Source organism: Panthera uncia, chromosome C2 (assembly GCF_023721935.1).
Source record: "Panthera uncia isolate 11264 chromosome C2, Puncia_PCG_1.0, whole genome shotgun sequence".
Lineage (NCBI taxonomy): Eukaryota > Metazoa > Chordata > Mammalia > Carnivora > Felidae > Panthera > Panthera uncia.
Genome location: NC_064810.1, coordinates 130,009,186 through 130,032,326, shown reverse-complemented (window position 1 = coordinate 130,032,326; position 23,141 = coordinate 130,009,186). Strand labels below are relative to the sequence as shown.

General features: G+C 41.0%; 1 protein-coding gene across 9 annotated transcripts in view; it reads left to right on the top strand.

Annotated features, from left to right (window-relative positions):
* ANKRD28 (ankyrin repeat domain 28) overlaps positions 1-3,334 on the top strand; it is a 196,668-nt gene extending 193,334 nt beyond the window's left edge. For all 9 annotated transcript variants that reach the window (XM_049628833.1, XM_049628829.1, XM_049628830.1 and 6 more), the window contains one exon: positions 72-3,334. In XM_049628833.1, coding sequence (XP_049484790.1) covers positions 72-358 — 287 coding nt within the window. In that variant the 3' untranslated portion in view covers positions 359-3,334. The remainder of the gene's footprint in view (positions 1-71) is intronic.
* The last annotated feature ends 19,807 nt before the right edge of the window (positions 3,335-23,141 follow it).

The following is a 23,141-nucleotide window of genomic DNA, read 5'->3' as shown; positions in this document are numbered from 1 at the left end:
AGCTTATTTCCTTATATCCATGCAGTGGGTCTCAGGATGTCTAATTATTTAAATTTTATCTTTAATTCTAGGCTATACCCCAGCTTTGGCCTGTGCTCCCAATAAGGATGTGGCTGATTGCCTGGCTCTCATTTTGGCCACCATGATGCCTGTCTCATCAAGTAGCCCTTTATCATCCCTGACATTCAATGCCATTAACCGTTATACCAACACCTCAAAAACAGTCAGCTTTGAAGCCTTGCCCATCATGAGGAATGAACCTAGCTCCTATTGCAGTTTCAACAACATTGGCGGGGAACAGGAGTACTTATACACCGATGTGGACGAGCTCAATGACTCTGATTCCGAGACCTACTAAGAGGCTGAGCCAGAGGTCTAAGTGAGGAGTTCTGACGCTAACGCTTCAGATTGTGCTTTTTCAGGAAAAAGGCACTTTCTTACTCACGTACAAATTCAACCTAAAAGGAGAGATCACAGAGTGAGCAAGTATGAGAAATGTGATACATTAGGAAGAAGAGTTTTAAAGGCAAGTTTTGCAAAAGGAACTTCTAGAATCTTGAAATAGACTTGACCAGAGAAAAACACTTTGATGTCAAGTTACTTTGTGGAGTTGTTTAATTTGGTTTTGCAGTGCCAGGAATAATTTGGGACACTGTGCACCCTAATCTGCTTACACAAGCAACACTATTCTAAAAGAAGAGATAAGGACACTAGATTAAAAATTTACCAATAAAACTACAACTAAATTTAAGGGCAATAAAAGTTTGGTATAGTAGGCATTATGTGCACAGCAAATTGCCAAAGGACCAAGTAACTTAAAAGTTTTTTAATAGAATGCCATTTTGTGGAAACTGGAATAGGTGAAATGAGACATTATCTAAACCAAACTTTAATATTTCTGAAAATGAAGCTGAGATTTGGTTTTAAATGTTGATTTTTTTTTTAAGAAAACATCTGAAAGCCTTCGAATACTGTATTAAACCATGAGAGAAAGCAGATGTATTTTTACATTTTTTCTTTTACATAAAAATTTAAAAATTCCAACTTTTATAATATTAGAATTAAAAACCAGCTGACTGAGTGCAGTCAGGGTGAAAATACTGGTGATATTGACATGAGATAGATTGGAGTCGGGCTGTTGTTGCCCACTTTTGAATGGTTTAGGTTTAAAATTGAACTATTTTTGTTTCAAAATGTAAAGAATTTCTTAGAAGAAGAAAATTTCGTGAAATCAAAAAAGTAGATTATTTTCACCCTATTGCAGCTATATGGTCCTGGGAAATGGAGTTTTCAACCTCACTACTTTGGATGGTACAGCTTTGTCTCTTATGTTACTTTTGTGCCTCCACAATGGATTGGGGGATTTTTGTTTTCACTGTTTGGTGAATAATCAAAAGAAAATCCCTTGTTATTGATATGTTAACATCATCGGGTCTCTTGGAAGGCATTTCTGTATTGGGTCCTATTCAGATTTAAACATGCTACTACTTGGGGAAGGAAGCAGTTGCCTGTCGAATTGGAAGACTGCCTTTCAAATAACAGAAAGGCTGATGTTTAGGTTTTTAAATAACCATTTATATGGTTCTGCTTTTACTGTAACTGTCACTTTCCCAGTAAGAGTGATTTCACGTATGTAAGGGGTGTTACAGATCTGGGTGAAGTTCCAGAAATTTTCACAGAATGATACCCAATTTCATTTTATCCTTTTTGTATTGTGCAACTGGAAACTTTATGACATTGTAAATTATCAGCTGGTTTTTCTGAATATAAAGTGTGAAAACACAGAACAGTATTTTGATCTATTTGATAATTTTGTGGGGTTTTTGAAGAATTAATGAGCATGTACATAGAAATAGTGACTGCTTGAATACTGTATTTACTTGCACTCTTTCAGTACATCAAGATACCTGTATATTTTAGAGTATAATAAAACACAGATGTGAGTTGTATTTAATGAATAATGTATTTGTATCTGTGCATATTACCTAAAAATCTATAAAGTTTCTAGGGCATTGACTACTAGATTTTAAGCATTTTTTTTCTAAAATATTTACAGAAATTATAAATGTAATCCTCCATCTTTTCTTTATAATATAAAGAAGTCATAATGGACCCTTCCTAATTGTTAGTGGTAGGAAGGTGAATATGCATTTTAAAGACAGTGGACTACATTTTCTATTGTACCTTTTGAAAAAAATGAAAAAAAACTCAAGAGGATTCTAAAAGTATACATATGTGTGCTTTCTCTTTCCTTTTAGGAATTCTCTTCTGAATTCCCTGAGGGAATTTTCTAGAATCTCAGAATTGAAAGAGACCTGAGGTTCATCCAGTCTAACCTCTTAACAAAATGCAGGAGTCCCTTCTACAAGGGTGATCTTTCCACCTTGAACACTTCCAGTGACTCTACCTCACCAAGCAGTCCATTCAGTTGTTGAGCAGCTCTAACTGTTAGAAAGGTCTTCCTTAGATGGAGTTGAAGCCTCCCTCCCGGTAACTTCTGTCCTTGTGCCCGGGTCTGTCCTCCAAGAGAACGCTGAGAACGTTGGAAGGATGAATCTTACGCCCTCTGCCATGTCTTCTCTTTTACAGGCTGTTTGACTTACCTGCTGAAGTGATTTCCAGAAGGACTCATGAAACACACCGTTAGATTTACCCATCTAATGAAATCCAAGGTGTAGCTATAAAGTAACAAGCTGTTTTTAATTTCTCCTCACACACACCAAAACTTAGGTCTTGCATCACTTTATGTAAATGATGCCACTGCTGAAATTGTTTGTGAGGTGGTTATTTCAATTGCTTGCCCACTAGGAAATCTGTTTCCTTGCTTTGTGGTCGCATTTTGTGATAGTCTGTCCCCAACTGATCAGCCACTTCTTTGGTCTGAACCTAATGAGGGGAAATCCCAAGCTACTGGTCCAAATAGTATTTGAGCAGCACTAGTATGGTTGGAGTACATACATGGACAGCTTCAGTGAATGAACACAGGGCCACAGTAAGTTCCTTTACAGTTACACCTTGTATGTTAAAAGCATTCAGGCCCTGCTCTGAAGTGGTTTTTATCCTCATACAGAATAGAAGAGCCTGTTTGCTTTTTTAACTTCTGCATGGAAGATGACATCTGAAATATCTGATGTGTATTATAGTAAAACCAGCTTCTGCTCTAGAACTACTTTGGGGGAAATGGTGGTAATAGCAAATGACTTCCTTTAACAAGACACTCATCTCAAACAGTGCCATTTAGTTCAGGAGATCTCTAAGTGTAGCTGTCAATTTGGGGTTTAATTTGGCTTATATTGGACCTTTTAAATGAAATAAAGTTTTTTAATGCAATAAATCAAGTGTCTTTCATTTTTACATGCAAACTTTTTTTTTCAAACTTCTTTATCTTTTGATGGCTAATTAGTATTCAGACTAGTTTTTACCCTTCTTTAAAAACTTGACTTCTCACAAAAGCTGTTTTAGAATTTAGATGAGCCTAATGGGGTTTTTCAAATATTCACTCAACAAATATTTATTGCTTGCCTGCCATATACTTGAGGGTGGGGATGGGCAGAAAGAACCTAGAAAGCATGGTGGTATCCTCTAGGAGTTCTCATCTCATCATGGAAAGACATATACCTGAAAATAGAAAGGACAAAAGTATAATTGAGATGAACTGCTAGGGGAGGTCAGAGAACAAAAGGAAGATCAAAACAGGCTTTCTGGGAGAGATGACCTTGAGACTGGACGTGGAGGAACAGCTATATTTTGGGCAGGTCGAGAGGGGCAAATATTAGCCTAGGTGAGAAGAGCAAAATCAGTAGTTTGTAAAATGGCTGGTGAAAGGGAGAGGATGGAATAGGTGTTAGCACTTAGCACTCCAGAGCACAAAAAGACCGTGCAGACCTACAAAAGAGCTAATTATACACATGCACGGAGATGAGCTACAAAAGTGAGAACAAATAGATATAAATAGGTGACTGGAGGAGCAGGCAAAAAGGACTTTAATAACCTTGCTCAAAATCATCTTATGCTGGTAATGATAAGTCAAAATGCCTGTACAGTGTTTGTCATGTACGAGGCGAGGTTGTAAGAAACTGAAGTACATCTCTTAATCCACGAACTATCCTATGAGGTAGGTACTATTAATAGTACCATTTAACAGGTGAGGAATGAGGCAGAGAGGTGAAGTGACTTTTCCCCAAGATTGCCTGGCCAGTAATTCCTGAAGCCTAAATTTAAATCCCAGCAGTCATTTCCATTGTCTGTGCTCTTATCCAACTAATGATCTCTAACGTGCTTTCTGGTCTTTGCTGAAATTGGTGATTTTCAAGTTGGACCACATTCCTGACAACTCAATTATGTAAGTTCCTTTCAGTGTTATTCTCCTCCGTCCCCAGTTTTAGAAGAAACATAAATGTGACCACAACAGATGTTTTTTGAACATCTGCTCTGTACAGAAACTGCTAGGTTCTGGGCATGTTGCAGTGAAGGAAAAGGGAACAAGATTTGCCCTTGCGATGAGTCTAAGAGAATGATACGTACTTAGGTTTCAGTTGCTATTGCTGCCCCAAATCTGCTCAACTTAAAATAATCGTTCTCACTCATGCTTTTGCAGGTTGGCTGACAGGCTTGGCTGGGTGACTGCTTCAAGCTGGAGATCTGGCTGAGCTTGACTACTTGCCATGAGTTGAGCTCGGGTCTGCTCCATCTGTGTTCTTCGGACTTGGACTAGACTGCAGAAGTTGTCCAGAAGTTCTCAGTGACGATGACAAAAGCACAAGAAGGCAAGCCTAATCACACAAACACAGTTTATGCTTCTGCGTGCGTCACATGTGCTAATACTCCACTGGCCAGAGCAAGTCACATGGCCAACCCAGCCTCAGTGGGATGGGGCCATTTGGCTCTGCCCACTGGGGAGGGATAGTTTGAGTTCAGTTCCCACAATTCACTTAGCCCTGAACTGATGAGTCAACCAGTCTGTCATTGTTTGCAATTTGTCCATGGGCATTCTTGGTAGTCTTTTGTTTTCTGGCTCCTTCCTTTCTTGTGGTCCCCCTTCTGGTGGTGTAGGTGGTTCAGATATAAAACTGGGTAGCAAGACTTTATTTTGAATTGTAAAGTTTTTGACAGTGCAGAACTGATTGGTTAGGTGTTGGATTTGCCCTTTTCCAGAGGTGGTGAAGTCAACTCTTTGCCTACCTAAAACTCCAGAAGAATGTAGTACCAGTCCCCTTTTGGATCTTAACTGTGACCATCCCTTTCAAACCAGAGCCCAGTCTAATGGAAGATAGAAAGTAAAGCTTGGCTAAGTGACTTACTTTTAAGGCAAAAAAAAAAAAAAAGCTAGTGTATAAAGTGCTCCACTCTATCTAGATCATTTCTCCATCTCACCCTCTCCAGCACTTGTGTAAGTCTCTATTTCTCCACTTCATTTTTCTTTTTTGTGTTCTCATTTCTTTATGGTTATTTTACTCTCTTGCACTTAAGATTTTTAGTGGTCTTCTCTCTTAAATTAGGACTGAAATACAGGCTCAAGTGCTATTTCCTTAATTAGAAAAGCCAGTAGTTTAATCTTAAAATCTTTTCTTTTCTTTACCCTTCTCTAAACTTTAAGAAAAACTGCATTTTCACTTTTTTTTAATATTTGTTTATTTTTGAGAGAGACAGAGCGTGAATGGGGGAGGGGCAGAGAGAGAGGGAGACACAGAATCCGAAGCAGGCTCCAGGCTCTGAGCTGTCAGGACAGAGCCCGACGTGGGGCTCAAACTCACGAACCGTGAGATCATGACCTGAGCCAAAGTCAGACATTGAACCGACTGAGCCACCCAGGTGCCCCACGTTTTTACTTTTAAGGCCTATTTAGCCCTTTAGCAAACACTTCTTGAGTACATATACTGTGACAAATACTGTTTAAATACTGGAGCAGTACCAGGGATACAATAATAAACCTGGTGAGGTCACTGCCATCAAGAAGCTCATGTTTTAGTTGGGGAGACAGACAAGAAAGATGACAGAACGTGATTACTCTGTAAAGAAGGATTTGTGAGAATACCTGGATAGGAGGGAGAGGTCCTTGAGGATAAAGAATGCTTTGCCATTTGTGCACCAGGGGATTACACAAATATTCTGATGTGAGACACAGATTTTGCTGAGAAAGTGGAAGAATGTTGAAGTAACAAAATAATAAAAGCAGGAAAGGATAGATTGAGAGGGTGAGCTAATCCACAAAAGTAAACCAGGGGATTCTGCTGAGGCTAACTGACCCAAAAGCATGTCATAGGTCAACCTAGGGATCGATTATCATTTGATCTGGGTTGATTGAAAGTGTTTCTTAGATGCCTGCTGGGTCAACCTTCCCCAGTCCATGGCATGTAACTTGCTTCACCTTCCAACTAAAAATGAAGATGGCACAATGCTTAAGGTTGGACAGGTTAGCACTAAGCTCTCAAACTTGAGCTCTATGCTAATGTAATAGTTGGCCAACCCTCCCCCACCAAAATGGGAAGTTCATTTCTGGTACCCAAAATAATAGCGGGTGCTATGAGTAACACTGTCTCAGACCTAGTAGAAATAATCAAAGTGCATTTTTTATGTTGATAGGTAAGTTTTTTACATGACCTGCTTCTTGTATAACCTGCTTTTGAGCCCTTATGTCTGCCACAAAGATGACAGGACCCAGCACACAGGAGAGAAAAGTAGCTTGTGGTTCTGATATGCATGGTAAGAAATGCTAAAATCTGAGAAAATGTGAATGAGGAGAATTCAAGGGATAGGAGATTCTGTTGAAGGCATTTGTCTCAGTCTACCTCTAGGTAGCAATAAATGTGTAGGCATGGGAAGAAGTCTGTCAATTGCCTGCAGTTAGGTAACTAATAGGATTAGACACTAAGTGGTCAAATAGCTTTTACTAACTGATGTCAGTGAAAATGGCAGAGGAAGGACCTGTAAGAACAGTGACCGTAGTGACATTTTAACTTGCTCTAATGCCATTCCTCATTCCAGCTCTGCAGTAGCAGATGGCTAACAGTCCACATTCCCAATGCAGTCTATTAGTCACCAGAGAGAACAAAACAAAGCTAGAGCTCTTTTGAAGCCTCATTCCCAAAGAGATGCCATTGTTTGGCCTGCCTGATGGTTTCCTGGAATACCTCATTTATAAGGCTGTCTGTAGTTGAACTAACTCAGAGTGGACCCAGTATAAAAAGTACTCTCATTGGAGGGGTGTTTGTTAAAAACATTTGTAGGCAAGACTCTTAATGTTGCACTCGCCTTAGGTGATTGAAAAGAGCTGAGTCAAGCAAATAGACTAACCAAAGAGTTGAAAAGGAAAAGCCGAGGGAATCGATATCCACAGGAGCTTTGAAAAGCTCTTACATAGTTCTAGGAATCTACAATGTCATATGCACACACGGGGCTGTTGCCACCTGTGAAAGACCTAAGGCCACCCTAAGCTCTCACCTGTGGCTAATTTTGAGGCTGTACAAACAAGTGGAAGCTAGTTTTCAACTGCTAGGCTGTTAGGAAGGCATACCTTAACACATACACACACAGCCCCTTGGCAAAAACTGGGAAATTTTATGTTGTTGTGGTTATTGTTGTTGTTGTTGCGGGGGTTTGAGGAAATGTCTAATCATTAGCCAGCTGCTAAGCTGAGTAAAAAATTTCATTGACCACACATGGCAAAGTATGCAGACTTTACAGAATTTGTTATTCTATTCATTCAGAATTCTGTAACAAGTAGCAATGACAGCAAATCTGGGGAGGGAGATGAATCTGATTTCCAGAACTGTGTTATATTATTTAAAATGTCTAATTTTCAACAAAAGGTTTTGATACGTACAAAAGCTATGTATGGCCCATACACAGGAAAAACAATCAGTTGAAACTGTCCTTCTTCAAGGACATAGGGCTTACCAGACAAAGACCTTAAATTATGTTCAAGGAGCTAAAGGAAGCCATGTCTAAAAAATTAAATGAAAGTATTTTTGAATGCCTCACTAAATAAAGATTATCAATAAATTATTTAGAAATTATATTTTAAAAAGCAAATGGAAATCTTTGATTTGGAAAGTACAATAAATAGCTGAAATAGAGGGTCTCAATATTAGATTTCAGTAGGCAGAAGAAAAAATCAGTGAGCTTGAAAATATGTCCATTGTGAGTAGCCAGCCTAAGGAATGTGTGTTGGAGGTGGGAGAGACTCACGGAGAGACCTGTGTGACATAATCAGACATACCAGCATACACATAAGGGAAAGCCTGGAAGGAGAACAGAAAGGGGGACAGAAAGAATATTTGAAGACCTATGACTGAAAACTGACCAAGTTTGAAAAATGTTAATGTACGAATTCAAAAAACTCAACACCAGGGGCTGCCTGGGTGACTCAGTTAAACATCTGACTCTTGATTTCAGCTCAGGTCATGATCCCATGGTTCATGGGATCCAGCCCCGCATCGGGCTCCATGTTGAGCATGGAGCCTGCTTGAGATTCTCTCCATCTCTCTCCCCTCTCTCTGCCCCTTCGCCACTCACACTCTCTCTCTCAAAATAAATAAACTTCAAAACCAAAAACAAAACAAACAAAAAAACCCTCAACACCAGGGTGACTGGGTGGATCAGTCATTTAAGCTTCCAACTGTTGATTTCAGCTCAGGTCATGATCTCATGGCTGTGAGGTTGAACCCCATGTCGGCCCTACACTGGGCATGGAGCCTGCTTAAGATTCTCTCTCTCCCTCTCCCTCTTCCCCTCCCCCTCCCCTGCTCACACACTCTAAATAAATAAAATATTAAAAAAAAAAAAGTTCAACACCAAGTAGAATAAATTCAAAGAGATCTAATGTATGCATGTTATAAGCAAACTATCAAAAGACAAAAAAGAACCTTCAAAGCAGAAAGAAACAACTATCACCGTGTACAAGGAATCCTAAATAAAATTGACAGCTAGTTTCTCATCAGAGTCCAGTGGAGATCAGAAAGTAGTAGGTTGACCTATTCAAGGTGCTGAAAGACAAATGATTATCAATCAAGAATTCTTTATCCTCGGGGCGCCTGGGTGGCGCAGTCGGTTAAGCGTCCAACTTCAGCCAGGTCACGATCTCGCGGTCCGTGAGTTCGAGCCCTGCGTCAGGCTCTGGGCTGATGGCTCGGAGCCTGGAGCCTGTTTCCGATTCTGTGTCTCCCTCTCTCTCTGCCCCTCCCCTGTTCATGCTCTGTCTCTCTCTGTCCCAAAAATAAAATAAAATAAAATAAAATAAAATAAAAAAAAAAAAAAACGTTGAAAGAATTCTTTATCCAGGACAATTATCCTTCAAAAATGAAGGACAAATTAAGACATTCTCAGAATAACCAAAACTGAGAGAACTTGTCACTAGCAGACCTGCCCTTCAAGAAATACTAAAGGGAGTCCTTCAGACTGACGAGAGAACATTAGACAATAACTCAAATGCGCATGAAGAAATAGCAGCAGTAAAGGTAACAGCAAAGTAAATTTAAAGGACAATATGTAAATGTATTTCTGTAACTCTTTTTTACTCCTGTCTGATTTAAAAGACAGCTGCATGGGGTGCCTGGGTGGCTCAGTCGGTTAAGCATCTGACTTTAGCTCAGGTCATGATCTCATGGTTCGTGGGTTCGAGCCCCACGTTGGGCTCTGTGCTGACAGCTCAGAGCCTGGAGCCTGTTTCAGATTCTGTGTCTCCCTCTCTCTCTTCGCCCCTCCCCTGCTTGTGCTCTTTCTCTCTCTCAGAAATAAATATTTAAAAATAAATAAAAAATAAAAGCTGCATAAAGCTGCAATTACAAATTATGTTGATAAGGACCATGTGTGCCTAAAAATGTAATTTATGACAGCACAAAGGTACAGGAAATAGAGCTACATAGGAGAAAAGATTTTGTATAGCATTGAAATTTTGTTTTATTAATCTGAACTAGATTGATACAAATTAAGGTGTTAATTGTAATCCCCAGGACAAACACTGAGAAAATAACTATAAAATATAAAAGAAATGACAATGAGAATTAAAATGGTAACCCTAGAAAATATCTAACACAAAATAAGCCAGGAATGGAGGACTAGAGAAATAAAAAAGATATGGCAGATAGAAAACAAACAGCAGCTGTAAATTTTACCTTATCAGTAATTACATTAAATGTAAGTAGATTAAACTCTATAATTACAAGATAGAGATTAATAGAATGAATATAAGACATCAATTATACGCGGCCTAGAAGAGACACGCTTTACATTCAGTGACACAAGTTGAAAGTAAGAAGATGATAAAATAAACAACCATGTAAACAGCAACCAAAAGAGCTGGTAGTGACTGTACTCCTAAATAACTAATGGGTCAAGAAATAAACTAGAAAATATCTGAGATAAATGAAAACAAAAGTACCACATTCCAAAACTTATGAGATGCAGTGAAAGCAGTGCTTAGAGGGAAATCTAGCTGTAAACATAAAAAGAAAGAAAGGTCTCAATTCTGTAACCTAATCTTTGACCTTAAAAAAAACTAGAAAAAAGAAGTGCAGACTAAACCCAAAGCAAGCAGAAGAAAGGAAATAATAAATATATTATAGCCGAAATAAACGAAGTAGAGATTCAAAACACCTTAGAGAAAAACCAACAAAACAAAATTGTTCCTTTGAAAAGATCAACACAGTTGATAAATCTGTGGTTAGAATGACCAAGAAGAAAAAAATACTCACTGAAGTCAGGAATGAAGAGGGGGCATTCTACTGACTTCATAAAAATAAAAAGAATTATAAAAGAATAAATAACACAAATTATTACATACCAACACATTTGCTAACCTAGACAAAATGGACACATTTTTAGAAAGACAAATTATCAAAACGGTTTCAGGAAGATAACAGAAAATCTGAGTAGACCATAGCAAGTAAAGACGTTGAATTAGTAATAAAATATTTCAAAAAGAGAAGCTTAGGACCAGAAGACTTCAGTGGTGAGTTCTGCAAAACATGTAAAGAATTACCAATCTTTCTTTCAAAAACTTTTTTTTTTCTTAAAGGAGTGGAAGGAACACTTCCCAACTCACTCTATGTGGTTGATTTTAACCTGATACCAAATCAAACCAAAGTATCACAAGAAAAGAACACCACGGACCGATATCCTTTCTGATGATAGATGTAAAAAATCCTTAACAAAATCCTATCAAACTGAACCCATCACTATCTAGAAAGCATTGTACACCAGGGATATCTCTTACGAATACAGATGTAAAAATCACACACAAAATAGTATCAAATAGAATCCATCAATCCATAAGAAATTATTATACACCTTGACCAAGTGGGATTTATCCAAGGAATGCCAGGTAGTTTCAACATACAAAACTAAGTCAATGAAGTACATAATATATTATCAATACAATAAAGGCGAGGAGGCACTAGATTGTCTCTATTGATGGAAAAAATCATTTGATAAAAATTCAACATCTCATGGTAACAACGGAAGAATAGGGAAAACTTACCTGATAAAGAGCATCTATGAAAAACCCACAGCCAATATCATACTTCATGATGAACAACTGAAAACTTACCATCTAAGATCAGGAACAAGACAAAGATGTCCACTCTCATGACATGTATTGAACATTGGACTAGAAGTTCAGGCCAGAGCAATTAGGAAAAAAAAGATACCCACATTGAAAAGGATGTTAAACTATTTGTAGGTTACATGATCTTGTATATAGAAAATCCTAAGGAATCCACCAAAAAAGTGTTACTGCTGATAAATTTGGCAAGATTGCTGGATACAAAAATCAGTTGTGTTTGGGGGCACCTGGGTGTCTCAGTCAGTTGAGTGCCTGACTTTGGCTCAGGTCACGATCTTGTGGTTCATGTGTTCAGCCCCACATCAGGCTTGCTTCTCTCGCCCTGTCAGCACAGAGCCTGTTTCAGATTTTCTGTCCCCTGCCTCTGCCCCTCCCCTGCTTGTGCCCTCTCAGAAAAATAAAACATTTTAAAAAATCAATTGCATTTTTATACACTTGCAACGAACAATCCAAAAATGAAATGAAAATTCCATTTATAATAGCATCCACAAAAGTAAAGAATACTTGGAAATAAATTTAACAAAAGAGGTATAAGAGTTGTACCCAAAAAATATAAAACCTCACTGAAAGAAAGTAAAGAATACCTAAATAAATGGAAAGACATCCTGTATTCATGAATTGGAAGACTTAATGTTAGAATAGCAACATTCCCTAAATTGATCTATCACATGAATGCAATCCCTGTGAAAATTCCATTGTCTTTTTGGCAGATACTGGCAAGCTGACCCTAAAATTCATACGGGATGGCAAAGGACTCATAATACCAAAACAATTTTAGTAAGAACAAAGAAGACTCACACTTCCTAATTTCAAAACTTACAACAAAGCTACAGTTATCAGGACAATGTGGTACTTGCTTTAGCTTAATGATAGACATATCTAGAGATCAGTGGAATAGAATTAAGAGTCTAGAAATAAACCCATTCATCTATGGCCAATAGATTTCAATTAAGGGTACCAAAGATTCCTGCAGAAGGTGCCTTTGCTCAACCCCTCACTCACCCACAGGCACCATCTTCTGGATCCATAAACCCATACCAAAAAGGCAGCTGGGACCATCCACACCTGAGAAGGGGTGTTTATTTGAAATATAGAAAGTCCACACTCTTGCATAGTGCTTGCAATATGCTTCATTACTGATGTTAATGATTACATGAAGTTGTGATAAGAAAGCCTAGTTAATTCATTGATTTACCATGCACACACTGCCTGGTTTCAAAACCTGGCTCCTACAACTGAGTGGGCTTGAGCCTGTGGTTTAACCTTAATGTCTTTGTTTCCTCTTTTGTGAAATTCAGGTAATATAGATCTCTGTCTCATAGAGTTATTGGAAAGATTAATTGAGTCACTATGCCCAATAATAATAAATAAAAACTATCAATATTGCAGTCTCCTTTGAGGTAGATTTAGAATGGTCACAAATTGTTTTACATTCTTCCCACCAATGGGTTGTGTCTATGTTTCTTCCCCTTGAATGCAGATGGGCTCTGTAGCAACTTTACCAATAGGATATGGTAGAAGAGCCACTGCCCCAGCCTTCAGAAACTGACAACTCCCCCTTCCTGTCTCTTCTAACAGATGTCCTGTTAGAAGTCTATTTTGAGACCACCACGCTCGAGGACCACATGGAGAGACCCAGCAGAGCCTGTCAGCTGCCCCATCAGTGTGCCAGGCATGTGAGTGGGGGAACTATCTTGAAAGTGGGGTTGCCAGCCCTAAACCATACCAGCTTGAGAGAGACCGGCTGCTACACACACGAGTCCTTCCCAGATTCCTGACACACAAAGCCATGAGCAAATTGAAATGGTTATTTCAAGTCATTACATTTCGGGGTAGTTCTGTTACTTAGCAGTAATCACAACACTGATTATGAAAATCTAAACACTAAACAAATGAATGAGTTGGAAGGAGTGGGTAGTCTCTAGCCTAGGGAAACGATGACTCATGTTACAAATTAGGTCCTCATTTTAGTTGTTTTACAAAATACAAGAGTTCCTGTCATATGTGGATGCTGTTTATGTCCTTATTTACTCCTAGAAAGGACACAGGGAAAAGAGTCTCCAAGGGTGTTTGAACTGAAATCAATGAGTTTAACCCCCTTTTACGGATGGGACCTTAGGCTTGGAAAAGGGAGAGAAGGCGCTCCAGGTCACACAGCAAGTTAGGAGGAAGCTAGGCCTGCCTCTGCACTCTTAAGCCAGAACTTTAAAAATACTATTTTATTTCTTGGTTTATTTATATTTTTGTTGTGCTACCTTGCAGGAACAAATCTATTTTGTGACACATCCATTTTACACATTCAACAGACAGTGCCCATGTCCCTAGGAAAGGTCTGAAACAGAATGTTATCAGGGCCTGTGGAATGTAGGAGCCAATTTTGGTATACTAGTTGCAAAACAATGAAAATCTTCACCCTTTTCAGATTCATTTGTAATGCCAAAATAGTGGCTCTTATTGTATCTTTTTGTCTCTATATTCCATCAACCCACTAATTATCCTTATACATTTCACATTCACTGTATGATGACTCACTCCCCCCCCCCACCCCCCACCCCCAGTACTCAGCACATTATGATTCAGAGGACACATCCTTCTATGTTTTTTAGGTTTGGTGGGGTTTTTTTGTTTTTGGTTTTTTGTTTTTGGTTTTGTTTTTTTTCAATGGTGGCTGAAAAATTTGGACTGCAGCCATTCTTTGATGATGTGTATTTTACTGAAAACAAATGTCTGTCTGTTATCTGTGAATACAGGGGTTCTTTTTCTCCGTTTGTTTTGACATATTCAGTAGTCTTCTAAAAACTGATGCAGGATTATATTAGAAAATATCAAACTTAAAATGGATAATCCCAAATAATTACTTTTTCCCTTCAATTACTAGTTAATTTATTATAAATTTTAAACTATTTTTCAGAGCTTCTTGGTGAGTCCTCAAGGGTGGTCATGAACTGTGACTGTCTCAGGAAGGAGTGGGGTTTCTGAAAACCCCATCAGCAGCCAGAGGAGTCACTTTGACTGTGCCATTATTCCCCTGCTTAATACCCTCTAACTGCTTCCCATATAAACTCAAACTCCTGCCATGGCCTACCAGGGCCTGCATAACCTGAAGTTTGACAAACTTCTATGGTTGATTTAAATCATTCTGACTGTCATAGGTAACAAACCACTTCAAAATGTAATGGCTTAAAATAACCACTCATTTTGCTTATGAATCTGCAACTTGGTCAGTGCAAGGTGGAGGAAGCCAACCTCTGCTCGGCACGCTGGGGCTGTTATCTGAGGGCTGTGGGATCTGATGGTTGAGAAGCTGGCTCTGCTGTCATATGGGAACCCAACTGGGGCTGAGAGTTGAGGACCTCAATTTCTCTCCACATGAATCTCCCCATGCGGCCTTCATTTCCTTGGAGTGTGGTTAGGTTCCAAGAGTGAAATCCCCAAGAAAGAACCAGACAGGAACCATATAAGTCATTCACGACCTAGATTTGAAAGTCATGTCTGCCACACTGTGTCACATCTGCCACACTACATTCATGGAGGCAGTTATGAAGTCCTGCCCAGGGTCAAGGGAAGGAGCATAGATCTCATGATGGGGAATGGCAAAGTTTTGGAGGAACAAGCAGCACTGGAAATGTTGCAGCCATTTTTGGAAAATAAATTACCACAATATGCTTTACTGATTTCTTTTGGGGTGTGTGTGTGTGTGTGTGTGTGCGCGCGCGCGCGTAAATCCCATGTTTAAATGAGCCTTAGGTGGTAAGCTCTCTCTAAAGATAATAGTCTTTTCTTATGTGTTTACAAACTGTACAATTTCTAACACAGTATTTTATGTGCAGCTAACACTTAATTTTCACACCTGATTTTATGAGCTGCAAGATATTCATAATTGAGTCAATTTTTAAAGACTTAAAATCCCCAAATATATTTTATCTTAAAATCACACTGTACATAATTTTATCTTTATTTGATTATTCAGGAATCATTTTAGGAACCCTACAATTCTTTGAGATCAATAGATACCACTTTCAACATTCCAGTACTCAGAAAATGCAAATGCTGACCATTTACAGGTTCTGTAGGAATATTTAGAGTGTGGAAATGAGAAAGGCGGTGTCTTTACTTTCAGTGTAGTAGTATCTTTAGTTATCACATCAGGACCCTATGGCAATAAACTCGGGATTCATAAGATAAACTACAAAATAAGTCTTGAAGTTAAAGGGCACAGCATCAAGAATTTTATTCTGCCAAATCAGGTGGTAATATATCAGAAATTTTAAACACTGAAAGTATTGATAAAACCGATCATCTGACTTGCATGGAAGGTTTAGTACAGGCATGTCCAGTAAGCATAAAAACAAGCAACCATCTTATATATTTTATTCAAAATGTTGAAGCACCAGATTAAAAGATTTCAAAAGCATTCCATGCCAGTTTTCTTCCATTGGAACTGAATAAAGGGATTATACTGAAAACATCTGCAGATTGGGGATCCTGAATGGCTCAGTTGGTTTAGCGTCCAACTTTGGCTCAGGTCATGATCTCACGGTTTGTGAGTTCGAGCCCCACATCGGGCTCTGTGCTGAAGCCTGGTTTGGGTTCTGTGTCTCCCTCGTTCTCTTCCCCTCCCCCACTCACACTCTGTCTCTCTCTGTTTCTCAAAAGTGAATAAATGTTAAAAATTTTTTAAAAATATCTGCAGATAGTTTCCATAAGATTTCTGCATTCCCATGAAGCCTTTTGTGAACTTTCAAAGTTACACACAATCTGATGCAAGGCAATTCCTTAACTATAGATCATATTTTCCCCACACTGATTTGTCTTTGATCAAAGAAAAGTAATGTATTTGGGTGACAAAAAAAGTCCCACAGAAAGGGGAATAATGGGTTGAAAATTAGCATGAGGATAGGAGAGAAGAGTGTTCTGAACTGGTCATTTGGAAACTAGCTATGCCTCGGTCCTGGGGTGGGGATTCCAGGCTCTAGCTCTGATGCTAGGATACTGGTTTAGCCTTGGGCAAGGCACTTCCCATCCAAGCCTCAGTTCTCTCTTCTTTAAAATGGACACACTTGCCCCTTTCAGAGAACTGATATGGGGAGCTGATTACTAAGGCGTGCACACATGCTTTGAAAAATGCACAGCACTGGAGTAATGGTCTCACACTTGATTAGGATCACCTGAAAGCTTATTAAACACAGAGTGATGGGACCTATCCCCAGAGCCCAAGAATTTGTTTTCCTAACAAGTTCCCAGGTGACGCTAGTGCTGCTGGGTTGGGACCACCCTTTGAGAACCACTGTCTGTATGATGCCAGGCTGGGGGGACGGGGCGGGTATGGGGAGGGGGGCGGAGGGTTAGGTAATTCTGGAGACAGGAAGATTTTCCTGGCCACTCTCAGAATGCCTTTTCTAGAACTTCCAATTTCAAAGCAGCCAACATCTGCTCATTGTGGGCCCCTCTTTGTGGTTTTCTCCCTCTATTTGAGAATATTGCCCAGGTGCACTTCAGTCTTCAAAACCATGAGAAAAGAAAGGTTACTTCTGAGCTAGTCCAGCAGATAATAACTACTAGTAGCACTTGTATCATATATAGTGGGAGAGAGACCTGTAAAGGGGCAGTAGTCAGGACAGCTGGAAGACAGAGCATCAGATGCATTGGAATTTTGGCAGGGGATTGAGGTGCTGTCAGGAAGATTACTGCATTCATTATCGTTGCGTAAAAAATTACCCCCAAACTTAGAGGCTTAAAACAACATTTTTTTTAATTTTCTTTTTTTTTAATTTTTTAAAATGTTTTTATTTATTTTTGAGACAGAGAGAGACAGAACATGAGCAGGGAAGGGGCAGAGAGAGAGGGAGACATAGAATCTGAAGCAGGCTCCAGGCTCTGAGCTGTCAGCACAGAGCCTGACGCGGGGCTCGAACTCACAGACTCTGAGATCATGACCTGAGCCAAAGTCGGATGCTCAACCAACTGAGCCACCCAGGCGCCCCTAATTTTCTTTCTTTTTAATGTTTGTTTATTTTAGAGAGAGAGAGAGAGAGCATGAGTGGAGGAAGGGCAGAGAGAGAGAGGGAGACACAGAATCTGAAGCAGGCTCCAGGCTCTGAGCTGTTAGCACAGAGCCTGACCCGAGGCTCAAACTCACGAGCTGTGAGATATGACCGAGCTGAAGTCAGATGCTTAGCTGACAGCCACCCAGGTACCCCTAAAACAACAAACATTTATCTGAAGGTTTCTGAGGGTTAGCAATTTGAGAGTGGCGTAGCTAGGTTGTTTTGGCTGAGAGTCTCTCAGAAAGTTGTAGTCAAGACATTGGCCAGGGTGGCAGTTATCTAAAGGCTGGACTGGGGCTAGAGGATCCACTTGCAACACAGCTCACTTATGGGACTAGCGACAGGAGGCTTCAGTTTCTTGCTAAATGGGCCTTTCCATAAGGCTCCGTGAGACATGGTAGCTGGCTTTCCCCCAAGCAAGTGATCCAACATGGAAGGTAGGCAACCAAGACAGAAGCCACAGGATCTTTGATAATCTAATCTCAGAAAATAACAGGACATTGTGTCTGCCATGTTCTAGTGGTCACATAGAACAACCATGGAACAATGTGGGAAGGCACCACACAAGAGTGTCCATAGGGATCAGTGGGAGCTATGTTAAGACTAGCTACCATGGTTATGCTCATTAAGAAACCTGTTTGTCCACAGGGCTGTCTCTTCCCTGACTCCCTCTCTCAAATGAACTTGTTCATAAGCTCCCAGAATGTGTTGGGAGCATCATGTGCTGCAGTTTCCTCCCTACACACTGCCCCCTTCTCCATCCTGTTGTGTGACTGTAGCACTGACTTCTGCAGACAGCACCAGCTGCACTTTCTTGTTCTCTGCCTTGCTGTTGGGTCCAACCAATAGGAAGCAGCAGCAGGTGATGAAAGGGTAGCAGAAGAGAGAAAGGACATGGTACTTCTTGCCTGGCCTCCTTCTGTGTAAGATCACTGTAGTCTGCCTGGATCTCCCTTCTAAAGGCTGCAGCTCCTGCCGGGCTGCTCTCTCCATACAGCTTCCTTCCCTCCCCTGATTCTGTAACCACTTGAGCCCTTCATACCTTCAGGCCTGGGAGGCTAATGGCTCCTGCTATTGCTAGCCCCTGAATATTGGACTGCCCTTTGCAGGCTTCCCTATAACCCCTGCCCACACCTGTGTAAATTGCTCTGTTATTACTCCTCTGTGTTAATGGGGTGTGCAGTGTCCTTCCTGCTATGACCCTGACTGCAACAGCATGTAACTAGTGTCAGAGAGAAATTTATGCTCAGAGGAAGCAGGCCTGGTGGACATCTACTGTTTCTGCCCAAGCATATCCCACCCACCACCCTGCCTCAGCGTTCCTTTGGGGATCCAGCCCTGCCCACTTCCTGTGTCTTGTCAGAGCCATGCCCATGATCCCTCACTCTCCCGGTGGGCCTGGGATTTGCTGCTGGCCAACAGGCCAATAAGAATATCATGGCCCTCTGAACAGTGATTGGGCATGTGGCCCAAGGCAGAGCCAGGAAGGCTCAGTTCTGGGACTTTGTGAAAAGAGAAGCTCTTTCCTTAGGGGTTGCTAAAGCATCAGATGACGCCTCGGGCTGTGGTGGCCATTATCATTACCATTATATGGGGAGTCTGTCTGGGAAAGAAGCTGATAAAGAACGCCAAGTACAGACATACTACATACACCCATACACACACAGACGCTATTCACAGACTGTTTCAGCTCCTGAATCCAGCCATGCCTGAAGAGATCTACTCTCTAGACTCTTCAGTTACATAAGTCAATAAATGATAATTTTTGCTCAAACCAAAAAAAAAAAAAAAGTGCGTGAGTTACACATACATGACTCCTAGCAGCTCATTGATCTATTGGTAATTTTATTTTTAACCGTTTGTTAGATTTTTACTTCAATGCTAGAAAACTTTAAAAAGAGAAAAAAATTGTTGTTCTTTTGTTGTTTCAGCCTGTCTAAATGAAATAAGCATGCTTGGTGACTGCTCAGTCATTCATTCATTCACTCATTCATTCAGCACCCATGTATTGAGCCCAGATTTTAAAAACCACAGAGGGGTGCCAGGAGCCATAGACACAAAGATTAGTAGCACATGGACTGTGTTCTCAGATGGCATCTCCATAGTCACCGTGAAGAAGATGCTGATTCCAGCACCAGCTCTAATCAGCACATGGGCAGTTCACTAGCATCTCTGTCAGTTTTCCTTGTCTGCAAGATGGCCCTATCAAGCCTTCTTTAAGGCTCATGGAGAAAGTTAAGGGAGCCATTTATGTGCCACATCCAGCACAAAGCTGTCACTCACTACAGGGCAGATACTCTCGGTGCAGCTCACATCCTGGCAGAGAGGACCTGGATAAGTATTATGGCCCGATGGGGAAGGGCTCTGGGAACAGGAAAAGTCAATTCGGTGGAAGAAGATTCACAAAGTGCATGTCATGGAGTGGACCTTCAAGGATGGAGGAGTTTCCCCATCAAAAGAGGCATTTTAGCAAAGACAACATTGCTAAGGCCACATTGTGCTCAGCATATCAGGGAATTGAGAGAATTTGGCCATGGCGGAATCAGGGAGCTGGATTCATAGTGTGGGGTCAGCGTGGGGCTCAGCACAGGCAGGGGGCAGGTTGTGTAGGGTATGAACTTCAGGGAGGCGAGGAAAAAGAGAAGCAGGATTTGGACTGAGGGGTTTGGTAACCAGCTCCAAGATGGTGCCCAGTATCCTCACCTCCTGGCCTGTGTCCTGTCCCCTCCTTCAATGAACAAGGCTGATCTGGGTAAGCCAAGAAGATAGTATGGAATGATAAAATGTGACTTCTGAGCGTGGGTCATAATAGACACTGTGGCTTCTACCTTGGTCTCCCTTGGATCACTTGCTCCATGGGAAGCCAGCTGCCACTTTGGACAGCCAAATAGCCCTACAGAAAGGACCCTGTGTTGAGCAACTGAGCCTCCTGCCAGCAGCCAGCCATGTGGCTGCACCAAACTGATGGGTAGTAGTTTTCTAGAGCTGCCATAAAAAAGTACCACCAAATGGGTGGTTTAAAACATAGAAATTTACTACCTCATAGTTCTGGAGGCTAAAAGTCCAATATCAAGGTGTTAGCAGGGCCATGCTCCTCCTGAGACCTGTAGGGGAGAATCCTTCCTTGACTCCGCCAGCTTCTGATGTTTCTCAGTAATCCTTGGTGTTCCTTGGCTCATGGATGCATCCCTCCACTATGCCTCTCTTGTCACATGGCTGTCTTCTCCCTGTGTGTCTATATCTTCTCCTTTTCTTATAAGGACACGGGTCACATTGGATTAAGGGGCCACCCTATTTAAGTGTGATCTCATCTTAATTAATCACATCTACAAAGACCCTATTTCCAAATAAGATCACATTATGATGTATGGGGGTTAAGACTTCAACGCATCTTTTTGGGGAACACAGTTGTTGATAACGTTCTCCACCTCCAATGAAGCCTTCAGCTGACCACAGCTCCAGCTCACATCTTGACTGCAGCCTCATGAGACCTTGAGCTAGAACAACCCAGCTAAGCCACTCCCAGATTCTTGACTCATGGAAACTGCGTGAATTAATCATGTTCACGATTGCTTTAAGCCACTAAGATTTGTTATGTGGGAATAGGCAATCAACACAAGGAGGAAGACATGGCAGTAAAAGACCAAAGGCCTCCACAGCAATCCTACTCAACAGATCTTCAGGTCATATCAGCATTTATTTTAAATCAGAGCCTTTTTATGCAACATTTCATACTGCTAAAACTTTTTTTAAAAACTTTTTCCCTATGTACATTCACTTTGTTGAGAAACCATTTGTTCATCTAGTGGGTAATTGGGTGTTTGAGCAGTTCTGAGTTTCACTGGGAATCCATGCAGCTGACTCAGATTTTCCCTCTCTGGGCAGAGCTCCGGTGCCAGGCTGGCTGGCTGGTCTGGGGTCAGGTGCATACTCCCGGTTCAATGCGTGATGGCCAGGGGATGGGGCCACAAGGTACAGAGCAGGGCCACCTGTGGGTAAGGGGCGGCCCAGGTGGGTTTCCCTCAGCAGGGCCATGGGCAGGCTGTCTCTCCCTGCAGGAGGGGGCAGTGGGCACCAGCATTGACAGTCTGTGATCAGGCTGTGGATTTTGTCTTCTCTAGGAACAGGCCTTTTTAAGTCCAGTGTGAACACAGCTCATTGTGCCTCTCACTTCCTCTGTGAGGAAAGCCACAGACAGGCACAGCTGCACCTACATGAGAAACCACATGGACCAACCGACTTCCCCCAAGTCTGATTTGACCAAAAATACATTTGATTTCCTGCCTCTATGTTATGGTCAAGATTACCATTTGTTTCCTTGAATTTCAGGATTACAGTTGACAAAAGCATGTCACAACCATTAGTCATAGGTGTTTTTTTTTTTTCCTGAAAATGATTCATTTTACTCATTTTCCCATCCTCCTCTTTGTTCTGTCAGCTGGCAGCTACTTTTTATTATAAAAATAATTTTGTGTTACCCCCATCATTTATATCTTCCCTCATTTCTACTTCATAAACAATTGGTTCTAACTTGTCAATAGAAAGTAACTCAGGGAAAGTTCTAGGTGCTCTGTTCAGAAGGGCAGAATGTGTATCCAGCAGGTGCTTCATAAGTGCTTACTGGGTGGAGTAGTTCCACCAAGTCTGTATTTAGGTCTACTGTCTCTGTACGTCTTTTTCTCGGACTGAGTTGAAAACTCTTGGCATGAAGCAACAATATGCATTTTTAAGATGATTTCTATTTCCCTGGTGTTTGGGGCAGGGAGCTAAGTGGGTGGCAGACAGCCACATCCAGAGAGACAAGCTCACTCCTCCTGGCAGGTCCTGCACTGGGGACGGCAGGCAGGCTCTGCCATTTGGTGGGAGGGGTCCCGCTCCCATTCCAGGAGGACTTCCCAGGCCTTCCTCAGGAATTCTGAGTTCTTCCTGCTTATTCCCTAAAGATGTGACTCACTCCAAATCTTTGCGAGTGAGCAGTGAGTCAGCAGGGGTTTTGCTTTTTTGGATCATTCCCACATGGATTATTCAACGCACATTATATGAATGAGAAGACCGTGGTGTGACAGGGTTTAAATAAATTGTCCAAGGTCTATGCAGTGAAGAGTAAGCCGTGAGGCCAAGGATGTGAGCCTGGACAGTCTTGAGACCAGGGTCTGTACTCTTTATTCTGCCTAAAAGCCAGAAAAGGGGTCTAGAAGGCTATGCTGCAAGGGAATGGGGAAGAAATCCCATTTTTTACTTTGTATAATTATATATATGCACATACTGCTTTAAAAAACCTAATTAAAAAAAACTAAACAGCCACACCATGGAAGAGGCAAATCACAGAAGGCTAATTATCCATCTTCTTAAAAATTATTCATTTTCCTACTTAAAAATTATCTGAGTTACTAGGCATTGATTCAAAATGACTTTGAAATGTTGGCTACAAGTAATACAGAAATGAGTGGCCTAAAAATGTCTTCCCTCACTGATTATGTTGGTTCTGCATCTGGAACTCCTATTGTGGGAGGGCCTTGCTCTGCACCTGGTGG